At 35.5% G+C, this 19,302-nt stretch overlaps 3 protein-coding genes across 4 annotated transcripts; 2 read left to right on the top strand and 1 right to left on the bottom strand.

Moving 5' to 3' along the window:
- Window positions 1-2,675: 2,675 nt before the first annotated feature.
- LOC111467573 (probable methyltransferase PMT5) lies at window positions 2,676-7,346 on the top strand. Of its 2 annotated transcripts, none has more exons than XM_023112535.1 (10): window positions 2,676-2,859; window positions 3,219-4,192; window positions 4,332-4,458; window positions 4,716-4,956; window positions 5,207-5,432; window positions 5,606-5,766; window positions 5,936-6,239; window positions 6,340-6,472; window positions 6,569-6,773; window positions 7,018-7,346. In XM_023112535.1, the coding sequence occupies exons 2-9, from the start codon at window positions 3,585-3,587 to the stop codon at window positions 6,716-6,718; spliced, it is 1,950 nt and encodes a 649-aa protein (XP_022968303.1). In that variant the 5' UTR covers window positions 2,676-2,859; window positions 3,219-3,584; the 3' UTR covers window positions 6,719-6,773; window positions 7,018-7,346. The 2 variants fall into 2 exon arrangements, with proteins under 2 accessions (XP_022968303.1, XP_022968302.1); XM_023112534.1 differs by lacking the exon at window positions 2,676-2,859 and adding an exon at window positions 2,874-3,015.
- A 1,284-nt stretch (window positions 7,347-8,630) lies between these two features.
- Window positions 8,631-11,110, bottom strand: LOC111467738. Its single transcript, XM_023112765.1, has 5 exons — window positions 10,838-11,110; window positions 10,657-10,729; window positions 10,012-10,063; window positions 9,822-9,891; window positions 8,631-8,912 (listed from the first exon to the last, which is right to left on the bottom strand). The coding sequence occupies exons 1-5, from the start codon at window positions 10,934-10,936 to the stop codon at window positions 8,826-8,828; spliced, it is 381 nt and encodes a 126-aa protein (XP_022968533.1). The 5' UTR covers window positions 10,937-11,110; the 3' UTR covers window positions 8,631-8,825.
- A 1,901-nt stretch (window positions 11,111-13,011) lies between these two features.
- On the top strand, window positions 13,012-18,003 carry LOC111467737 (triose phosphate/phosphate translocator, chloroplastic-like). Its single transcript, XM_023112764.1, has 12 exons — window positions 13,012-13,714; window positions 13,892-13,963; window positions 14,176-14,241; window positions 14,557-14,635; window positions 14,708-14,828; window positions 15,363-15,458; window positions 15,546-15,658; window positions 15,735-15,812; window positions 15,887-16,003; window positions 16,518-16,617; window positions 17,346-17,446; window positions 17,613-18,003. Exons 1-12 carry the CDS (start codon window positions 13,410-13,412, stop codon window positions 17,637-17,639), a joined length of 1,275 nt encoding a protein of 424 aa, XP_022968532.1. The 5' UTR covers window positions 13,012-13,409; the 3' UTR covers window positions 17,640-18,003.
- Window positions 18,004-19,302: the final 1,299 nt, after the last annotated feature.

Genomic DNA, 19,302 nt, shown 5'->3' with positions numbered 1-19,302 from the left:
ATTATTTTTTTTTTTTTTTTTTTTTTTTTTTTTTTTTTTTTTTTTTTTTTTTTTTTTTTTTTTTTTGTCAGATCAACCTAACTAACTGGAAATTAGAGTTACAACTCAACCCAATTTATCTTACCTGCTTTTAAAATTTTTTAAAATATTTAAGTTTATAATTGATATTATTGATGTATTGTGATTTATAGATATTTAATATAAATTTTATGACATTTTAGTTAAGAATATAACTCTATTATTTATAAGTATGATTTTTTTTAACTAATTAAGAAAGAAAGAACAATTAGATAACTCAAATTAAATAGGACTTGAAAATAGAGAGTTGAATTGAACTTTTTAAAGGGTTGAATTAAACTTTGTGAGCTTTATTTGAATTGCTCCAGCTATGCATTCAAAATTTTCTAATTCAATTTGGGTTTATTTTTAAGGGAGGTATTGATTTTCACTTTTTTGATACTATGAAGTAATGCAACATTCTAGTTGTAATTTCGTGGACTCAAAAAACATAGAAAAAAAAAGAAAATGTAAGCATAATTTTTTAAAGAAAAAAATAGGGATAATTAACTGTTTTAGTAATGATAATAAATTTATTATTTTTACCTCATACAATAATTAGTAATTTATCCTCCCTTTTATTAAAAAAAAAACCATTAATTTAGATATTATGGATTGAGATGATTATAGTCCATACTATTTTGGGGGGTTTGTTGTCTTTAACATTTTAAAAATAAATTAATATAAAAAAACAAATCCCCTTTTATAGGAAACCATTTCTCTAAGTGTGACAATTTCATATTGTTTTAATTTTTCAATAATTTTTAGAAGACTACAAAATTAGTTATGATTTCTTAAGCTGAAGTTAAATAAATAAAAATAAAATAAAATTGAATTATCCTACTTAAAGGATCAATATCATTTTCGTATAATTTCCCTTTATTATCCTAATTTTTATTTTTCGTGTTACATCATTTTTTGAAATAATTGCAGAGAGAGAAAATTATACATTATATGTTTAGTCCTGTGAGTCAATTTTCTAATTATTGTGATGTTAGTCAGCTAGTCCCCCCTTTTCCTTCAATTTTGTTTTTATTTCACCATAAAAAATAAAAATAAAAGACAATTACGGAATATTATAATATTACAAATGTGTTCATTTTTTAAACTGTCTATTATATATTAAATTAAACGTAATGTCAGTATTGTAAAAGACAAACGTAATTTTATCTTTTGGCAGTCTTCTGTGTCAATCTCTTTCACTTTTCCTCTCTCAACCATTATTTTCATTCCGATTGTATGTTCTTAAAAAATAAAATGTAATAACATGATTGAGGAAAGTTTCAAAACGTTGGAGTAATTTTGTGTTGGGTGATCTCTTGAAAATTTTCTCTAGAAGTAAAGCATGCAAGTGAGACTCGTGTTAGTCTATGAGGATAACCTTCCCTTTTAGAAGTAGAAAAGCGCTCAGCAAACTGTGAACCTAACTCGAGAGGGCGACCACTAAGATAAACAAACTTAATAAGAAGGGCGAGTCAAGGATCTCCCTGATATCTTTTATCAACAAAAAAGTGACAACCAGTAGTTCTCATACGGGACTTCCTTGCCTTTAGCCTAGTCGCTTAGCTTTCGAACTACCTTTCCTTACTTTAGGGCTTGCTTTCCAGTCTTTTGTTTTTTGTCACGGATGATCAGTGGTTACAAGAGCATGACGGTTCAATGTCTTACAATGTTCAAACAGCCAACATTCTTGTCGGAAAAATTGTTAGGAGGCTCGAACACCTACTAAACATCCCTACAGGATGGAACAAGATATGAAAATAGTTGACGCTTCTTCTCCAAATATACCGTCATTGCTTCTTCTCTGAGCAAGGCAAACATGTAACGTGGTTACGTCGTAGGAAAATACCGAAGCCAATCTTTACAGATCAAAATTTTAAACCTTGGTTTGAATCTCGAGCATGAAGCGTTACAAAAAGTTTCACAAAAAATATATTATTTCTACATTGAGTTTTAACACATAGGACTTCTTTCAAAATATAATGGAAATAAATGCACATTGAATGACCATGGTGAATTTTAGCTCACCAATAATTAACACGTAGAAGTATGATTAAATTAAAAAAAAAAATACAAAAAATGGAACCGATACCATAAACTAAAAATATTCAATATTTAAAATATTGAGTTACTTTTTATATATAAAAATAATTAAATGTAATAAACAAATATCTTTTATTATTATGAGAGACAAAAGCTACCTCTTAATCTCTGTACATGTGGCATCCAAAGCTTCCTTAAATACATATTTAATGACGTCATTATATTATATTATTATTATTAGGATAATAAGATAAAAGGTTAACATCAATCAATAAACTGGTTAATGATACAATTAATTAGACAATTTTTGTTTTTTTTTCTCCAAACAGTTCATTAATTTGTGGGGTTTTCAATTATTATTATTTAATTTTCAATAAAGCATTAATGAAAAGTTAAGCAAGGTTGAGGCATTCAAATCACATCTGAGCCGCAGCTTTTTCTTTTTCTTTTTTTATTAAAATATTTTAAAGGTCACGATTTCGCCAAATCATTATTGGCTTAAAAATCGCAATCAAAATTCCCATTCTTGAAAGATATTGAGAAAAATATATAAAGCAAAAAAGAGGAAGGGAGTTCATATAATGCCATAAATACACATGCTCCAGTTTAACGGGCACCTAAAAACTAGAATTTCTATTCTGATTTGTTCAGATCGTCTCTTTCTCTTGCTTTTGTGACTCTGAATCTTACTCGGAATCTGCTCAACACGGAGTTTAATGCACCAAAACCCTAATTCCTGTGGCTGGGAAGTGTTTTTTGGTGTGTAATTTCTGTAATTTACTCGATCCTTATGTAATTGTTGATTATTGTGGCTTACTGCTGATTCGTGTGTTTGTGCTTTTGCATTTTTATGTTGGATCTATGTCGATTTTGTTTCCATTTCGGGATCTGGTTTGGTTCTTTGACTTGTAATTGGTAAGTTCTGTATCTTATCTTGTGGTTTCGTCATTTTGGTTTCTTGGAGCCGGGAAATTCGGGAAATGGAAGAGGATTATATCGGATACTTGTGTTTGGAATTTGTTGGGAGATTCAATTTTGCTTTTCGTCTATTGAACGGGATCGTTGCGGTTGTCTCTGGTGATAATTTGATTTGATGGATCTTTGACTTATGTTTGTAGGTTGATCCCGCTGCCGACTGTTTGGAAACTGAATTTCTGCCCATTGATCGCGTTGGATTGGTCGGTTTGAAGTTTGGTTTGAAGAATTCTTGTGCAATTGGGGTCTGACATTTGCTCATAATCAGTTTATTGGTTTCTGATCCATGACTGTGCGTCCAAGTATAGTGCCTTCGATCTGAAGTTCCCACTTATGAGGGGCTTTTGTATTACTTCCTTATGTTTGTTCCTATAACACTCTGATCTGGTGGTACTTTATGTGACTCATTTGTTTTCAATTGGGAAGGAGCATAAGTAGGTCTTCAATGATTGTTGTGATTGCTAATATTAGTACAAATCTATATAGAAGAATATGTGACATAGTAGGTTATGCTTTATGCTCTGCTTCGAGATTTAAACAGAAGGCGCTTCCCATTTAGAGTGGTTCCGAACTGGATTATTGAAGGTACTTCAGAAATATTGGACATGAGAAGCTCCTGGGTCAATAAAATATCTGTAATCTTGGGCTCAAAGCCACCATTCAACTGGTTAATCTTGTGTCTCATCAGCGTGCTTGCATTAATTGTAGTTCTAGGAACGTCTACTTCAAATGCCTTTGATTCAGTTTCTACCACGCCAGTGTCTGACATTTATACTAGTTATAGAAGGCAAAAAGAAAGGGCCGCAATTGATTTGTTTGACTTAAAGTCTCTTTCATTAGCCACGGGTCGACTCAAAGAGTTTGGTCTTTGTGGAAAAGAAAGAGAAAACCATGTGCCATGTTACAATGTTACAGCAAATATGTTAGCTGGATACAAAGAAGGGGAGGAGTATGATAGGCACTGTGAAGTGTCTAGAACAGCAGAGTGTTGCCTGGTTCGTCCTCCTAAAGACTACAAGATCCCTCTGAGTTGGCCTGTTGGTAGGGATATAATATGGAGTGGGAATTTGAAGGTAACAAAAGATCAACTTCTGTCTTCTGGGAGCCCTACCAAAAGGTACTCAACCTCAACTCGAAAACCATGAATCAAGCACTTAGATTTAGAACCACAGCAGTTGTTTTACTTATGTATTCATGGTTATTTTCATTGACGTTAATATAAATAATTACCTTACTTTTCTAAATAAATTGATCAGGTTGATGTTATTAGAAGAGAACCAAATTTCTTTTCACTCGGAGGATGGTGATGGAGTCAAAGAGTATTCCTTTCAAATCGCAGAGATGATTGGTTTAGGCACTGACTCTGAATTTCTTCAAGCTGGTGTAAGCCTTTATCTCATCTAAAAAATACTGGCTGTTTATCTTCTTCGTTATTACAATTTTATGTATTTAATGGCAGCAAAATCATGCAGTGAATCAATGCAGTGAATCAAGTTAAATCTTTATCTTTAAAATTACCCAAATGATAAACGTCATATTAGCTTGTAAATAGTAACCCGTGTTTCAGTCCTTTCAATCCTTTTGTAACTCAGTGCAGTAGACCTATTTAATGTATCAATGGTTTGATATGTCGATTATAGGTACGCTCGATACTTGATATTGGTTGTGGGTTTGGTAGCTTTGGTGCTCATTTAACATCAATGAATGTAATGGTTATGTGCATTGCGACCTATGAGGCGACTGGCAGCCAAGTTCAAATGGCTCTAGAGAGAGGCCTTCCAGCGATGCTTGGCAACTTTATTGCAAAACAGCTTCCATATCCATCCTTGTCATTTGACATGGTTCACTGTGCACAATGTGAAATCTCTTGGAACGATAAAGGTAACTCGATAATAAATTTATACGTATCCTTCTTTTATTTCATGGGTATTTCATTACAGCTTACATATATTTGGTTGAGTTAGAGACACTTATAGTGAACCTTTAAGATTAAGAAAGAAATAGGATGGGCATTGCTCTCTAATTAGAAACCACAAACAACTATATATGCATGCATTTCAATGCATATATCATTTTAGTTTAATTAACTTAATATTTTATCTTGTTTTGTTGCTTCATGAATGATGGGCAGGTGGGATATTCCTTATTGAAGCCGACCGGTTGCTAAGACCTGGAGGTTATTTTGTTTTAACCTCTCCCACAAGCAAGGCAGTCGGTGGTTCATTGTCTTCCAAGAAGATAAGCATTTTGACACCACTGGAAGAGGTTACCCGAAGATTATGTTGGACTTTTTTAGCTCAGCAGTATGAAACTTATATTTGGCAGAAAACTACAGATCCTCGTTGCTATTTATCTGGGTAAGCACAATACTTATTTACCTCATGGCTGACCTTTGAGTTCATTTTCAGTCGGAACCTTCTCTTCTCCATGTTACAATGTACCATTTGTTTGATTGCACTTGTAATTTTACTGTCGTTGGTAATTGTTGTATAATAATTTAATAACGATTCACCTGTCTTTCTTCTTTTAGCAAGCAGGAAATTGTACCACTTTGTAAAGAAGGGCATGACACTCCATCATATTATCAACCTCTGGTACCATGCCTAAGTAGTACTACCAGCAAGCGGTGGATTCCAATCCAGAACAGGTCTTCCAGTTCTCGTTTGAGTTCAGCTGAACTTGAAGTTCATGGAAAGTATTCTTCCTTAATGGTTCTGTACTGTTTTTTCATGTGAATTTGTAGATTTTTTTTTTTTTTTTTTTTTTTTTTTTTTTTTTTTTTTTTTTTTTTTTTTTTTTTTTTGCGTTATGATGGAACCATTTTCATTTTCTGATCTTTTTGTCTTATATTGATCTGCAGGCGTTCAATCAGAAGACTACTCTGATGACTTACAAATTTGGCGAACGGCTTTGAAAAACTATTGGTCCTTACTTACGCCTTTAATTTTCTCTGACCATCCAAAGAGGCCTGGTGATGAAGATCCATTACCTCCATTTAACATGATACGCAATGTGATGGACATGAATGCTCATTATGGGGGTTTAAATGCTGCGTTTGTGGAGCAAAAGAAAACGGTTTGGGTCATGAATGTTGTGCCTGTTGGATCTCCTAATACGCTTCCCCTCATACTTGATCAAGGTTTTGCTGGTGTTCTGCACGATTGGTATGCTGTTCTTACTTCTAGTCTTCATGAAAAATTTCTTGGGTCCAATTAGTTTTAATCTGGTTGCTAAAAGACGAATTAATTTGCCGTCTACTTGTAGGTGTGAACCTTTCCCCACTTATCCACGAACATATGATTTGCTCCATGCAAATGGGCTCCTCTCACAGCTACTTTCAAGTAGGTGCAGCATGATTGAATTTTTAGTCGAGATGGATCGTATACTGCGCCCTGAGGTACTAGTCCTTCATTAAAAAGAACTCGAGGCTTCTTTTTCTCCCTGGTGCGACCGTGCAAGTATCATATCGATCATTTTGACTATTGTTTTTCAGGGATGGGTTATTCTAAATGACAAAGTGGGACCGATAGAGAAGGCGCGAATGCTTGTTACACATATTCGTTGGGAGGCAAGGGTGATCGACTTTCAGAATGGCAGCGACCAAAGGCTCCTTGTTTGCCAGAAACCATTAGTGAAAAAATGATCGATTTGTTATGTCGGATTCTCACAACGAGAATGTGTACAGTTGTTTGGCTATGGTAAGTAATTCCTCTATTCATTCTTAAATATTTTTCTTGAGATCTGTAGTTTTTGTTCCGATAGTTCTTTTTGCAACAATAGTTCATCTGTAGGAATTTGATCCAGCCATGCTCTTTTTCTCCTTAAATGCTAAGATTTTACTCCAAAAGCTTTCTCAAACGAGATAGAAATGGTTGCTTCATAAACAACCTGAATGTTGAATGTTTTTTTTTTATCTTTTTTTCGTCTCGGTTGCTGTCACAGGGTAATACGGAGTTCATATAACCATATTGATGAAGAAGCTGATGGATCCAATCCGACGATGTCGATGACTAGAAATCGAGGCACGTGGAATCTATAGATTTTGAGATTTTTTCGCAGAAGAAGTAGCTGCAATTCATTTTTGGCAGTCTATATTCTTAGAAATCCATTTATCTCCCCTCACCCCTCACCTCTCTTTTGGCTTTCTACCTTAAAAATATCTTCATTATTTTGATACTGAGACCATGTTATTTCTGTATTGAACCATATTTTTCTTCTTTTGGTAAAGAATGTCCAATTGCCACGAAATATATAAGGGCAATTTTCTCTTCCTTTCTCTTCATCTCAAACTTAACCCCCCCCCCCCCCCCCCCCCCCCCCCCCCCCCCCCCCCCCCCCCCCCCCCCCCCCCCCCCCCCCCCCCCCCCCCCCCCCCCCCCCCCCCCCCCGCCCCCTTTCATAAGCTGAATGTTTGTACCATCTTGATTAATTAAATTATTGATAGGAACTAGAGATGCAGGGTATCGAACCCGAGAGGAACCCAATATCTCTCGCATGCAAAACAAGCGATCTACCATTTGAGCTATATCTCTTTGAAGATTTTCATGCGATCTACCATTTGAGCTATATCTCTTTGAAGATTTTCATAACCTTCTTTATTTAAGTCGTGTTGATTTTAGAACCTAAAAATAGAATTATAATTCAATTCAACCTCTATCGAACCTTTTAAGAATATGTATAATTGAGATGTAATGTGAATAAATATAATTTTTTGAAAAACATAATTAAAAAAATGTTAGACTCAACCTTCTATTGTGTCTATATAAGTGAAACGGGCCAATACCTTATATGCTTTCAGGGATTATCTTCACCAGAAAATTCTTATAGGGCTGGGTAAGGAGCGGCGTAAAAGGTCTTCCCCCTTGAGAGGGTTCTGTAAATTGTCGATGAGGGCAACTGCACCTGGTCCTAATGGTTTTTGGCTGTGAAAGAATGAAACCTGTATTTGTCTTCTTGTCTTCTTGTCTTCTCTCAAAGAAATCTAAGGTAGCCAATGTGAAGGATTTTTAGGTCCATGAGTTTGTGGCTATATGAATCCTTTCTAAGATTCTTTCTAAGATGTTGACAGGTAGACTGGGGCAGTGACTCCTATGTTGCACGGGGGATAAATTGCCAAGGAAATTATCATCGTTCACAAAGTATCAACTTCATCAACAAGGTCGAGTTGTCTTCAAATTTGATTTTAAGTCAAGAGAATTCTTATCAAAGCCAGACACTTGGGGAATCAAATTTGTCTTCAAATTTGATTTGAAGTCAAGAGACTTCTTATCAAAGCCAGACACTTAGACGATGTGCCAGCATCCTAAAAGAGGACGAGTGTCAATGAAGATGGCCCTAAATGGGGTAAATTGTGAGATTCCAGAGAAGAGATGAAAATCTCTTCCAAGCAGACACATTTTAAAAACCTTGAAAGGAAGCTCAAATAGAACAATATCTACTAGCGGTGAGCTTAGGCCGTTACACTTCAGGTGTCAGTGCCAAAGAGACTGGCACTAGCTCAAAAGAAGAAGAAGAAAATGTAAACTCCTAGATTGGAGAGCATTTCAATAGTAGTATGGCATGCGGAACAGAGAACTTAGCATATTGACCCCCCTCGTGCATACAAACTAAGGAATTCATCTTTATATAGGAAACTTTTTTATTATACTATCCAGAAAAAGATTCTGTATTGACATTTACAAAACAAAAAAGGATCGACAGTAGAAAGATGCCAGGAAGGGCTAAGGTACCATCCATATGAACAATTGCCCTTAAGACTCTTCTTTGACAAAGAAGGTTTGTGGTAAGCAGAAATCTTCCTCGTGATTCAGAATTTCCATTTCCTCATCGTCTGGCTTCTGAAATGCAGTGTGATGGAGAGGAAAGCAATATTAGCACATGTATCTCATCAGTTATCAGGAGGGCAAAAAAGATGACTTAAGGCGTGGAAGAGAAATAAGACTTGACCCTCACATTATTTGGTTCCAACTTCACAAAATGTAAATTTGAATATGCAACTAAGCTGTAGACATATTTCCTAATCAAGCTGTTAAAGTATCTTCCTTTGAAAGAAAATGAATATTATTTGGCTCTACTTAGTATGTACCCCCAACGTATCACAAATTCATGGCCCTCCAAAAGAAGTATGATTATTAGGAATTAGTAAATTTTTTTATGAGATCTCACGTCGGTTGGGGAGGAAAACGAAACATTCAGAGTGAGAAAACCTCTCTCTGGTTGACGCGTTTTAAAAACCTTGAGGGGAAACCTGAAAGAAAAATCCCAAAAAGGATAATATTGGCTAGCAGTGGGCTTTGGCGGTTACAATTGGTATTAGAGCCAAACACGAGGCAATATGCCAGCAAAGACGTTGGGCCCCGAAGGGTGAGGATTGGGGGGAGGGGGTTTCACATCGATTGGAGAAGGGAACAATACCAGTGAGGACGCTAGGCATCGAAGGAGGGTGGATTGTGAGATCCCGCATCGGTTGGAGAGGAGAACAAAACATTCTTTATAAGGGTGTAGAAATCTCTCTCCAGCAAACACGTTTTAAAAACCTTGAGAGGAAGCCCGGAAGTGAAAGCCCAAAAAAGCCAATATCGGTTAGCGGCGGACTTGGGATGTTACATTTCTCTTTCCTAAAGAGTTCGAAGGACAGAAAAGTGAATTTTCTAGATTATATATTTATGCTATTTAGATTATCTTCCTTTTCAAATAAAATTGAGCCAGCAGCCAAAAAAAAACAAGGCGTTAGTGATTCTCTTTACCAGCATTTCCAGGTTATAGAACCGATCTAACAACTGCAGAACTTCATCAGAAGAGAACTGACGATCAAAGCTGTGGCAAGAAGATGGTAAACCAATAAATTATTATACAAAAGAAATTGCAGAAGCCACTAGATTTTATTGTCAGAAGCTGAATAAGATGAAAGAAGGTGGTACATGGGGCAGAGAAAACCTTCTTCTTAGAAATTCCATCAATCCGAAGAGAACAAAATGGCGATGTATGCCTGTATGAAAATAACGAAAATTCAGTGACAGCAAGCTCGTATGTAGAAGGGAAAAGAAAAGACTAATGAACAAGATGCCATTATCTGGTATCATTAGCAAATACGTCAAAGTTTTATTTCCTTTCCTTTCGAGCCTAAAAATGAGTACCCTATAATGACGAAATTGAAAGCTTAAGTTCTCGATGGTGATTTTATTGATTTATAGCATATTCAATTCACAACATTTCCTCCCTATTCTTAGTCGGTAAAAGCCTAAAGTGAAAAACTGAACGACATCCCGGGAAGACAACTTTAATTGGCTCGGTACTCTCTTCCACACATTTCTCAACCGTAAGAATATCTACATCATTCGTAATTTCTGGTCCTCCATGCCACTTTTCATCAGACAACACAAAATAATAATAACAGTATGAAGTTGATCATTATCACTGAACACACCACTAGGCAATAGGTTAGATTCTCACTTACTGATTAAAATCAAGAATTCCAACATTGATGCTGAGGACGAGCAAACTCGAAAGCTAATGACGTACTCACGTTTTGATAATACATGCAATTAAGAACCAGATAGAATAGTGTTAAAGCAAACTTGCCTTGCAGTTTGACTAGTGGATAAATTTCAAGAGCTTGCAAGATTTTGAGTTCCAATTCAATCTGTGATTGCTCCTAACCACAGCAGGCAAAAAAGAAGAACAAGATCAAATTCCAGAGATCATAAGACAATGTCTGAAAATAGAGAGAGAGAGAGAGAGAGAGAGAGAGAGAGAGAGAGACCTTGGGAAGAGAAGAAGCGGATGACGGAGGAGCTTTGCATGGAGAGTGTACAGACATGCCGTCTTGTTCTTCATCTCTCCCTTTGCCGCCGCTTTCCATGAAGAAACTACCAATCGCAATAGACGTTCTTCGTCGAAGAGAAATGCTTCGCCGGAGCTTTTAGTTTTAGTTCTTCCTCTTTTCTTGTTTTCCCTCCAGATTGAACCCAACTTTGTAATTAGAAACTTTCCCGTGATTTCTGGTTAGGGTTTTGGCTGTTTGATCCGCGGGAACGGAAACAACGACGGTCAAACTTGTTAGCGGCTGATTCCTTTAAATACTCTGGGCCGGCCCAATATGCTCACCTCCATATATGAAAATCGTGGGCTTTTTTCGGATTTGGGCCTAAATTATCCAGAATAATAAAGGTTTAATTTAATGGGATTAAAAATTTTAATTAAAAAATTGATATATTTTGATAAACTTGGAGTAATAATTAATATTTACCTCATAAATTTTCTATACAAAAAAACCTAATTTGATGACCCAATCTAGAGGTGACGTTTTTAACGAGCAAGTCTAAACCTCCAAAGACGGCATCCCAAATACCCGAGGTCGAGTTCTTAAGATTAAGGATGGAATTGGGACTTGGATTTCGGCGGTTGGCGGTTGAGGATCGTTGTGTGCCTGACTCCACTCACTACCTTTTAGTGTGAATGGATAAAGAAAGGCCCTTGAAGAGCTCAATACCCAAGTAGGACTCAAACCTACGACCAATCAGTTAACAATCTACCGTTCTCAATCCATAACCAATATAAGGTCGAGGTTTTCTTATATTAATTTTTCTATAAAAAGAACTGTATTTTATTGTATAAAAGCTATTGTTATTCTTCAACTAATATTGTTAAATATTAAATTCAAGTAAATATCTAAGACTAATTTAAAAAAAAAATAAACTAAAATATCAAATGGTATTTTAATGTAAATGATAAGTGCAAGTACCTTTCCTCCTATTTTAATTAAAATACTATAAATACAATAATTTGTACGCGACACCATATTCCTGACATTTTTTTAATTATTATTATCATTAAAAGTGGACTTGCGTAAACGAATAATCAATAAAATAATCGCTTACTATTTACTATTAGGACTACACGTGTCAGGTTATGATAGGTTTATATGTGAACCCAAAAAACAAAAAAATAAGTTAGGTAATTAGGGCCCACCACTAGATGACGATCGGCAACATTTGGACCACGCCTTCGGTCCTTTTATTTATTTATTTATTTTATATATTTTATTATTATTATTTACGAAGCATACTCCAATTTTAAAATTTAAGTTGAAATACAAATTTGATTCTATATTTCGAAAATAAAATAAAATATATTTATTTAATATATAGAGTTGGAGAAGCTTCATTGTTATGCTATTTTCGTGCATCCCATCAAAGTTGCTTTTACTTTATAAACAAATGTTTATTTCTAATGCAAACCAAAGTTCGATCTAATCTTCTTTAAATAATATAAATAATATAAAAGTGTAATTTAACAGAGACAAATGTACACGTGGTTTCAAATTATCTAACCCAAATCATAAAGATTGGGTTGGATAGGATATAATTTTTTCGGTTTGGGTTAGGTTGGATTTTAAGAAAATAAAAAATTCAGGTCTGTTCATGGGTTGATTTTTTTTTTTTTGTTGGACAACCTGACCAACTCGAAAATAGGGTTACAACTCAATTTAACTCTATCCTACTTTTAAGATTATTATGAAGATTAAGAACATTTGATGCAAGTTTTGGCTCGTAAATTTTAGTTATTAATATAATATTGATTGTGGATGCATAGTAACCTAACAACTCAATTCCATTAGGATTGGATTAGGATGGTTTAAGGTTTAGGGTTTAGGGTTCTGAACTCTATTTGGATTAAAAAAAACTTCTACCACTCAACTCGTGTACATAAATTTGGTTATTTAAATTTTAAAAGTATATAATATATTTCTAAATTTTTTAATTTTATATTTAATATATACACCAATTTTAAATTAAAATATTTGAAAGTATATAAATTTAAATATTATGTCGAATAAAATTTTAAAATTTTAATAACTTAAAAAGACAAATTTATAAATTTGGAAAGTTAGAAGAGAGATTCAAATTTTTTATTTATATTATATTATCGTCTTTCTTACTTTCCAAGGAAAGATTCTTCGATTGAGAACCTCGAGCCTCTAATGGAAGCAAGAAGTCAAATATCAAATTTTCAGAGGGAAACGTAAAGCCGATGATCTCTCTCAGCTATGAGTTGAGGCATAAGGAATATAAGAACTTCAATCGTCTTCTCTGTTCGGATTCTGCATTTCATTTTCAGTTCACGATCAACCAACACAATCCGTAGAACTCGCGGGTTCGTGTTCATAAGCAATCGAACACGGCCTCATCTAATTCTATCGAAGTGGAAATTTTTTCGCTCGTAGAGCTCTGGCGAATTCGGGGTCTTGAGTTCGACAGTTTTTCGTTTCTTTGCCCTGTTTTTGGGGCTTGTGTTATCGTCTTCTTTGGCTTGATTTTTGTTTGGCTTTTGCGATGGCTTCGATGACTAGCGTAATACAGTCTCCGATTCGTATATGTCAGTTACCTACACTTCCATTGACTCCGAATAGAACAGTTCCTGCCAGTTCTGTCGTTGTCAAATGTCGATCACTTGCTTCTAAAGCTTTGAACACGCCGCTTTCACCGATGACGGAGAATCGAACTGTTTCCCCGTCGGTGGAGCTATGTAGCAAGGCTATCGGACTCTTAAGCTCTAGACAACCGTTGACGTCTCGTAGTGCTGTTCGTCGGCTGGTCGTGAGGGCGGCTGCAGCTGATGCCGATGGAGCTTCCGATGGGTTCGATTCCATGATCTTTAACTCCTTATTCTTATTCTTATTATTTTTTTTTTATCATTTATTGTTGTAAAATTCAATGCAACTGATTGGGTTGATTTTGACTTAAAATTCTACTCTCGTCAGATTAAACTAGAAGTGTTTGAATTTTTTGGTTGATGCTAATGTCTGCAAAATCAGGTTGACTGGCCCTTCAAAGAGCTTTGCCGCAAGATTTCCAGCACTCGTTACTGGTTTCTACTTCTTTATGTGGTATGCAGTTTCTTTGCCATTCTGCCTCTAAAACCCAGCTGAATTGTGCCGTTACTTTGGAATTTTAGACTGACTGGATATCTTTACTTAGACTTATATTTATATCGAAGTTAATAAGATGAACAAGTTTTAGCATTGCTGTTTTATCATCAGTATCTTATTAACGAAGTGTATCTAATTTTTATGCTATCCAATCTTGATCTTTGGGGCAGGTACTTTTTAAATGTTATTTTCAACATACTCAACAAAAACGTCTACAATTATTTCCCATATCCATAGTAAGTTGCTTCTATCAGTTGCGGTTTGTTTTACATCACTAAGATTTGCTTCCGAGTTGTGAGATCCCACACCGATTGGAGAGAGAAACAAAACATTCTTTATAAACGTGTAAAAATCTCTCTCTAGCAGACGGTTTTTAAAAACATTGAGAGGAAGCTCGAAAGGGAAAATCCAAAAATGACAATATTTGCTAGCGATGGGCTTGGGCCATTACACGAGGACCATGTTTTGATTGCTTACTTCATAGTTTCTTCTTCTTGAGCACCTAGGAGATTTGTACTCGTTTTATTTGGTTTTTCGTTTCTAATCTGCAGCTTTGTCTCTGTCATACATCTTCTTGTTGGAGTTGGATATTGTCTCATTTCTTGGGCTGTAGGTCTGCCAAAACGTGCTGTAAGTTTCTACATTCTCCATTTCTGTTGTCGACTTTGTGGGTTGTTCTGATAAAGTTCTCCTTGTTACTAGCCGATGGATAAGGAGCTCTTGCTGTTATTGACACCAGTTTCGCTATGTCATGCACTTGGACATGTGATGTCAAATGTTTCATTTGCAGCTGTTGCTGTGTCCTTCACTCACACTATCAAAGGTACAGAATCCTTCACTTACCATTCATTTGTCTACAGCTATTCATTCTTTGTCTTTCGATGAACAGTCATGGTCGTTTTGCTTCAGAGAAACGGATGAGATGTGGAAGATTGTAAGTATGTGAGTTCCCACATCGGTTGGAGAGGAGATCAAATCATTCCTTATAAGGGTGTGAAAACCTCTCTCTAACAGATACATTTTAAAACTGTGAGGCTGACAGTGATACGTAACGGGCCAAAACAGACAATATCGGCTAACGGTGGGCTTGGATTGTTACAAGTATCCTATATTTCTTTGTCGAATTTTTGTGCTGATTATTTGTATCATAGAAAATGAGATTGTGAGGCAGAGCTTTGTGCCTCAATTGCTTATTTCTTGAAATGCATTATGTTGCCCCTTTTATTTTCCCACTGGAATGTAGATGCAATAGGATAAATTTTTTCTATGTATGGATTGGATTTATTTGCTTTGAGCGGGAATTTTTTTACTGTAAACAAACCAGGTCCTAATTTTCCTTCTCCACTTTCTTCCTCAGCCTTGGAGCCATTCTTTAACGCTGCTACTTCTCAATTTATTTTGGGACATCAAATTCCCTTCAGCTTGTGGCTCTCTCTAGCACCTGTTGTCTTAGGTAATTCAATAACAACTTGCTCCTTTAATTTGTACTTAACTTCGCTTAGTGTGATGTTTTCTAAACATGCAATACTATGTGCATTAGGTGTGTCAATGGCATCACTAACGGAGCTTTCCTTCAACTGGACTGGCTTTGTTAGTGCAATGATTTCAAACATTGCATTCACTTATAGAAGTATCTATTCGAAGAAGGCAATGGTAAGAACTGAACTTTTAGCCCGCAGTTTTACCATTTTCTTCTTTCATTTGTTTGAGATGACTTTCTTTTTAACAGACAGGAATGGACAGTACGAACGTGTATGCATACACCTCAGTAATTGCTCTTTTGTTTTGCATTCCTCCTGCAGTAATGGTAAGTTTACTGGTCGATGAACTGTTTCGTTGGTCTCTTTCATAGGTAACATGGTACCACTGGTTCGCTTTCAGATCGAAGGACCGCAGCTACTGCAGCATGGTTTTAAGGATGCCATTGCCAAAGTGGGTCTCCAAAAGTTCCTGTCTGATCTTTTCTGGATTGGAATGTTTTATCATCTATACAATCAGGTATCTGTCATCATGATTTCTTTCGGTTGTGTTTGGAGTTTGGACAAAGGCAACTCGGCAGTTCTTGTTGAGGATTGTTGGAAGAGAGTCCTACGTTGGCTAATTTAAAGGATGATCCTGAGTTTACAAGTAAGGAATACATCTCCATTAGTAGGAGACCTTTTAGAGAAGCACAAAGCAAACCTATGAGAGCTTATGCTCAAAGTGGACAATATCATACCATTGTGGAGAGCCGTGATTCCTAATAGTTCTTTCCATTCTTCCGATGGGGCTTATCATGAATTACTTTATTCGGCTTGCAACTACAAGAACCCTTGCATTATTTATTCTATATTTTTAGAAGGTTTTACTCTAATGAATGCTGTCATATGAAAAGGGATTTGATTTTAATGGAGGCTTGAATGAGCACATAACATTTCTTAACTTATTTTACATAATCCTACATTCTTTCACAAATCATTTCCCGTTACTTTTGCAATCTTTTCAGTTACATCTGAGCTTACTTTTTTTGCAGCTTGCCACTAATACTCTTGAACGAGTTGCACCATTAACACATGCTGTAGGAAACGTATTGAAGCGAGTTTTTGTGATTGGGTTCTCCATTGTTGTTTTTGGTAGGTTTTCTGTTAATACATGCCATAAATAGTTTTCTGTTAATACTTCACGTTAGTTATGCATAAATGTCATGATTCTTGTTACATTCGACGGAAGGACTACTAAAATCTTCTTTACATTGTGGGGGATCTTTTGAGCTGTTTTGATGGGAGCTGAAAAACACAACATGGTCTTTTCTGTTCTAAAGCCATGTTTGTCTCTCTTTATTGTCGTTCTAATAGGTCAATCAGCAAGTTATGATTCTCACAAGTTCAATCATTGTGAGATTTCAAATTGGTTGGAGGGGAGAACGAAACATTCCTTATAAGGGTGTGGAAAGCCTTCCCTAATATACGTGTTTTAAAACTGTGAGGTTGACGCTGATACGTAACGAGCCTAAGGGGATACTATCTGCTAGTGGTAGGCTTGGACAAATAGTATCAGAGTCGGACACTGAGCGGTATGCCGCCAGGACACTAAACTCCCAAAGGGGTGGATTGTGAGAACGAAACATTTCTAATAAGGGTGTGGAAACCTATCCCTAATAGACACGTTTTAAAATTGTGAGCTGACGGCGATGATACATAACAAGCCAAAGCGGATAATATCTATTAGCGATGGGCTTGGACTTGGGCTGTTACGTATCTAAATTGTTACCCTGTTCAAGCTTTTGGGGGTCCATACATCTAACAACTACGTTACTTAGAAAGGCTATCTAACCACATATGGGTGTTTCAAACTTTTGCAGGCAATAAAATCTCAACTCAAACTGGAATTGGTACTGCTATAGCAATTGCCGGTGTCGCCATCTACTCCTTGATTAAAGCAAACTTGGAGGAGCAAAAACGGGTTAGCTTTTATGCTCTTTTTAATTACATTGATCCTATCAAAACTCCCATTTCTTAGCTAATCTGTTTAGTTAATAAACATCACACATATCAAACAAACTCTTCTAGCATTCATTCTCCATTTTCTAGTACAATGCACCAAGTTTGTAATTTCTCCATGATTTTAGAGGGCTGCTAAAATTCCAGCATCATAGAAGTTCGGCACGATTGACCATGAATAAAGCCTGCTCGTAGACGAGGTTGAGGCGTTTGCCTGGGTTTCGGAATTTGATGCTGTTGCTTGATTACTCACCTGAAGCTGAAGAGCCTTCTGTACTTCCACAAAATAAATCACAAATTGTTGCACCAAACCCAACCCTCTATTAGGAAAAAATCAAGTATGCCCCAAAGACGCAAGGAGCCTAACATTTCTTTCTTTTTAGATCGTTCGGAAGGGACAAAAGAAAAATCTTGTTCTTTCTTCAATAATGTCTGATCTCTAGTAATCCTCTCAATAGGATTCGAACCCATATTCAGTTCTTACAAAAAAAACGAATGGATCTCGTAGGATTCCTGAAAAATTCTTCGATTTCTTTCTCGAAATCGAATAATTATTCATATGCTTCTCACGTTATGTTATGTGAATAGTTGAGATATTGAGCAATAACCAGAAAAGTATTTAGGGAATGGGTCTATATTTGAATGGTTTTAAAATCACTCTAAAACACTCTGCTTAAATATTCAATTCAAATATGTAAATATGAGTATAGCATAGGTAAATGATTGTGGAATTTTTACTTTATGCCCCTTTTTTTAAATACATAAATTTGAGAACACTTTATATTCAGGGGCCCAAAAAGGCATCTAGCCAAGAATCATGGGACCATAGCGATCACTCTGAAGCCGACCGGACGGCTTTTGTTTCTATTACAAAACTATGGTTAAAAAGAGAGTATTTTAGAAAATAAATAAATAACACTTCAAATTTGTGATTTGAAATTTCTTATGCGCCACTTATAGGTTGCCGCTTCTCTTATCATAATGTGAGGGTCACAATCTACTTAGGTTGTGACATTCTTTTCCACTTAAACTAGTCATTGTCCTCGATGATGTACTTCGGGGTACAACCACACTTTGACTTTAAAAATAAATTCTACCGTTTTAATATTCTAGCTCATCCTATCATTCAATTTGAATTCATTCTTCAAAGTTCCTTTACTTGAACAGAACCCATTTTTTTTTTCAAAGTTCTTTTACTCTAACAGAATCCGAACTTTTTTTTTTTCAAGGCATACACCACTTTTAGACCTATTAATTTTGAGATTTTTCTTTCGTATAACTCATGCGCCACTTCCCTGAGACCTGACTGTGTTCTATATTGAATGATGCTATAGACCGAGCCAAATTATTTTAGTATGTTTTGTTTGTTGAAGGAGTAATAAATGTTTGTTGTAGTTGAATGTGTAAAGTTTATTTTATAAGGAGTAATTAATAGTTGTTGTAGTGGAATGTTTTTTTCCTGACTTTTTTGCAAGGTTTTAAAATGGGTCTGGAGAGATTTCTAATGTTTCCCTCTCCAACCAGTAGGATCTCACAAAAGTCAGAGATTTTAAATATTCTACTCGTGTAGGATTTTTTTTTTTTTAGTTTGAACCCATAATTCTAAGTTATGGGTTTCTATATAAAATAGAAAAATAAAACATTCTTTTAAATAGTATTTTAACTTAAAAACTATTAATTTTGTAAAAATAACAATAAATAGATTAATTAATTTAGATAGTAAAAATGGAGTTTGCATCTTAACATAGAAAAATACAAAGATATGTGGGTGACACCGGCTGATGAGTCAGCTTAGGGCACCAAACCAAACCAACCCAA

The sequence above is a fragment of the Cucurbita maxima genome, unplaced genomic scaffold, assembly GCF_002738345.1.
Source record: "Cucurbita maxima cultivar Rimu unplaced genomic scaffold, Cmax_1.0 Cma_Scf00034, whole genome shotgun sequence".
NCBI classification, from domain to species: domain Eukaryota; kingdom Viridiplantae; phylum Streptophyta; class Magnoliopsida; order Cucurbitales; family Cucurbitaceae; genus Cucurbita; species Cucurbita maxima.
This window is presented reverse-complemented; position numbering and strand designations above follow the sequence as displayed.

Bases quoted from the DNA above. Each gene is read 5' to 3' on its own strand.
- LOC111467573 (XM_023112535.1), top strand. From the start codon at position 3,585: ATGCTTTATGCTCTGCTTCGAGATTTAAACAGAAGGCGCTTCCCATTT. The intron at 4,957-5,206 runs GTAACTCGATAA...AATGATGGGCAG, and splicing joins AATCTCTTGGAACGATAAAG to GTGGGATATTCCTTATTGAA. The intron at 5,767-5,935 runs GAAAGTATTCTT...ATTGATCTGCAG, and splicing joins AGCTGAACTTGAAGTTCATG to GCGTTCAATCAGAAGACTAC.
- LOC111467737 (XM_023112764.1), top strand. From the start codon at position 13,410: ATGGCTTCGATGACTAGCGTAATACAGTCTCCGATTCGTATATGTCAG. The intron at 13,715-13,891 runs GTTCGATTCCAT...CTGCAAAATCAG, and splicing joins GCCGATGGAGCTTCCGATGG to GTTGACTGGCCCTTCAAAGA. The intron at 15,813-15,886 runs GTAAGTTTACTG...GTTCGCTTTCAG, and splicing joins GCATTCCTCCTGCAGTAATG to ATCGAAGGACCGCAGCTACT.
- LOC111467738 (XM_023112765.1), bottom strand. From the start codon at position 10,936: ATGGAAAGCGGCGGCAAAGGGAGAGATGAAGAACAAGACGGCATGTCT. The intron at 10,730-10,837 runs GTCTCTCTCTCT...TGCTGTGGTTAG, and splicing joins CCGCTTCTTCTCTTCCCAAG to GAGCAATCACAGATTGAATT. The intron at 8,913-9,821 runs GTAAAGAGAATC...ACTGCATTTCAG, and splicing joins TCTATAACCTGGAAATGCTG to AAGCCAGACGATGAGGAAAT.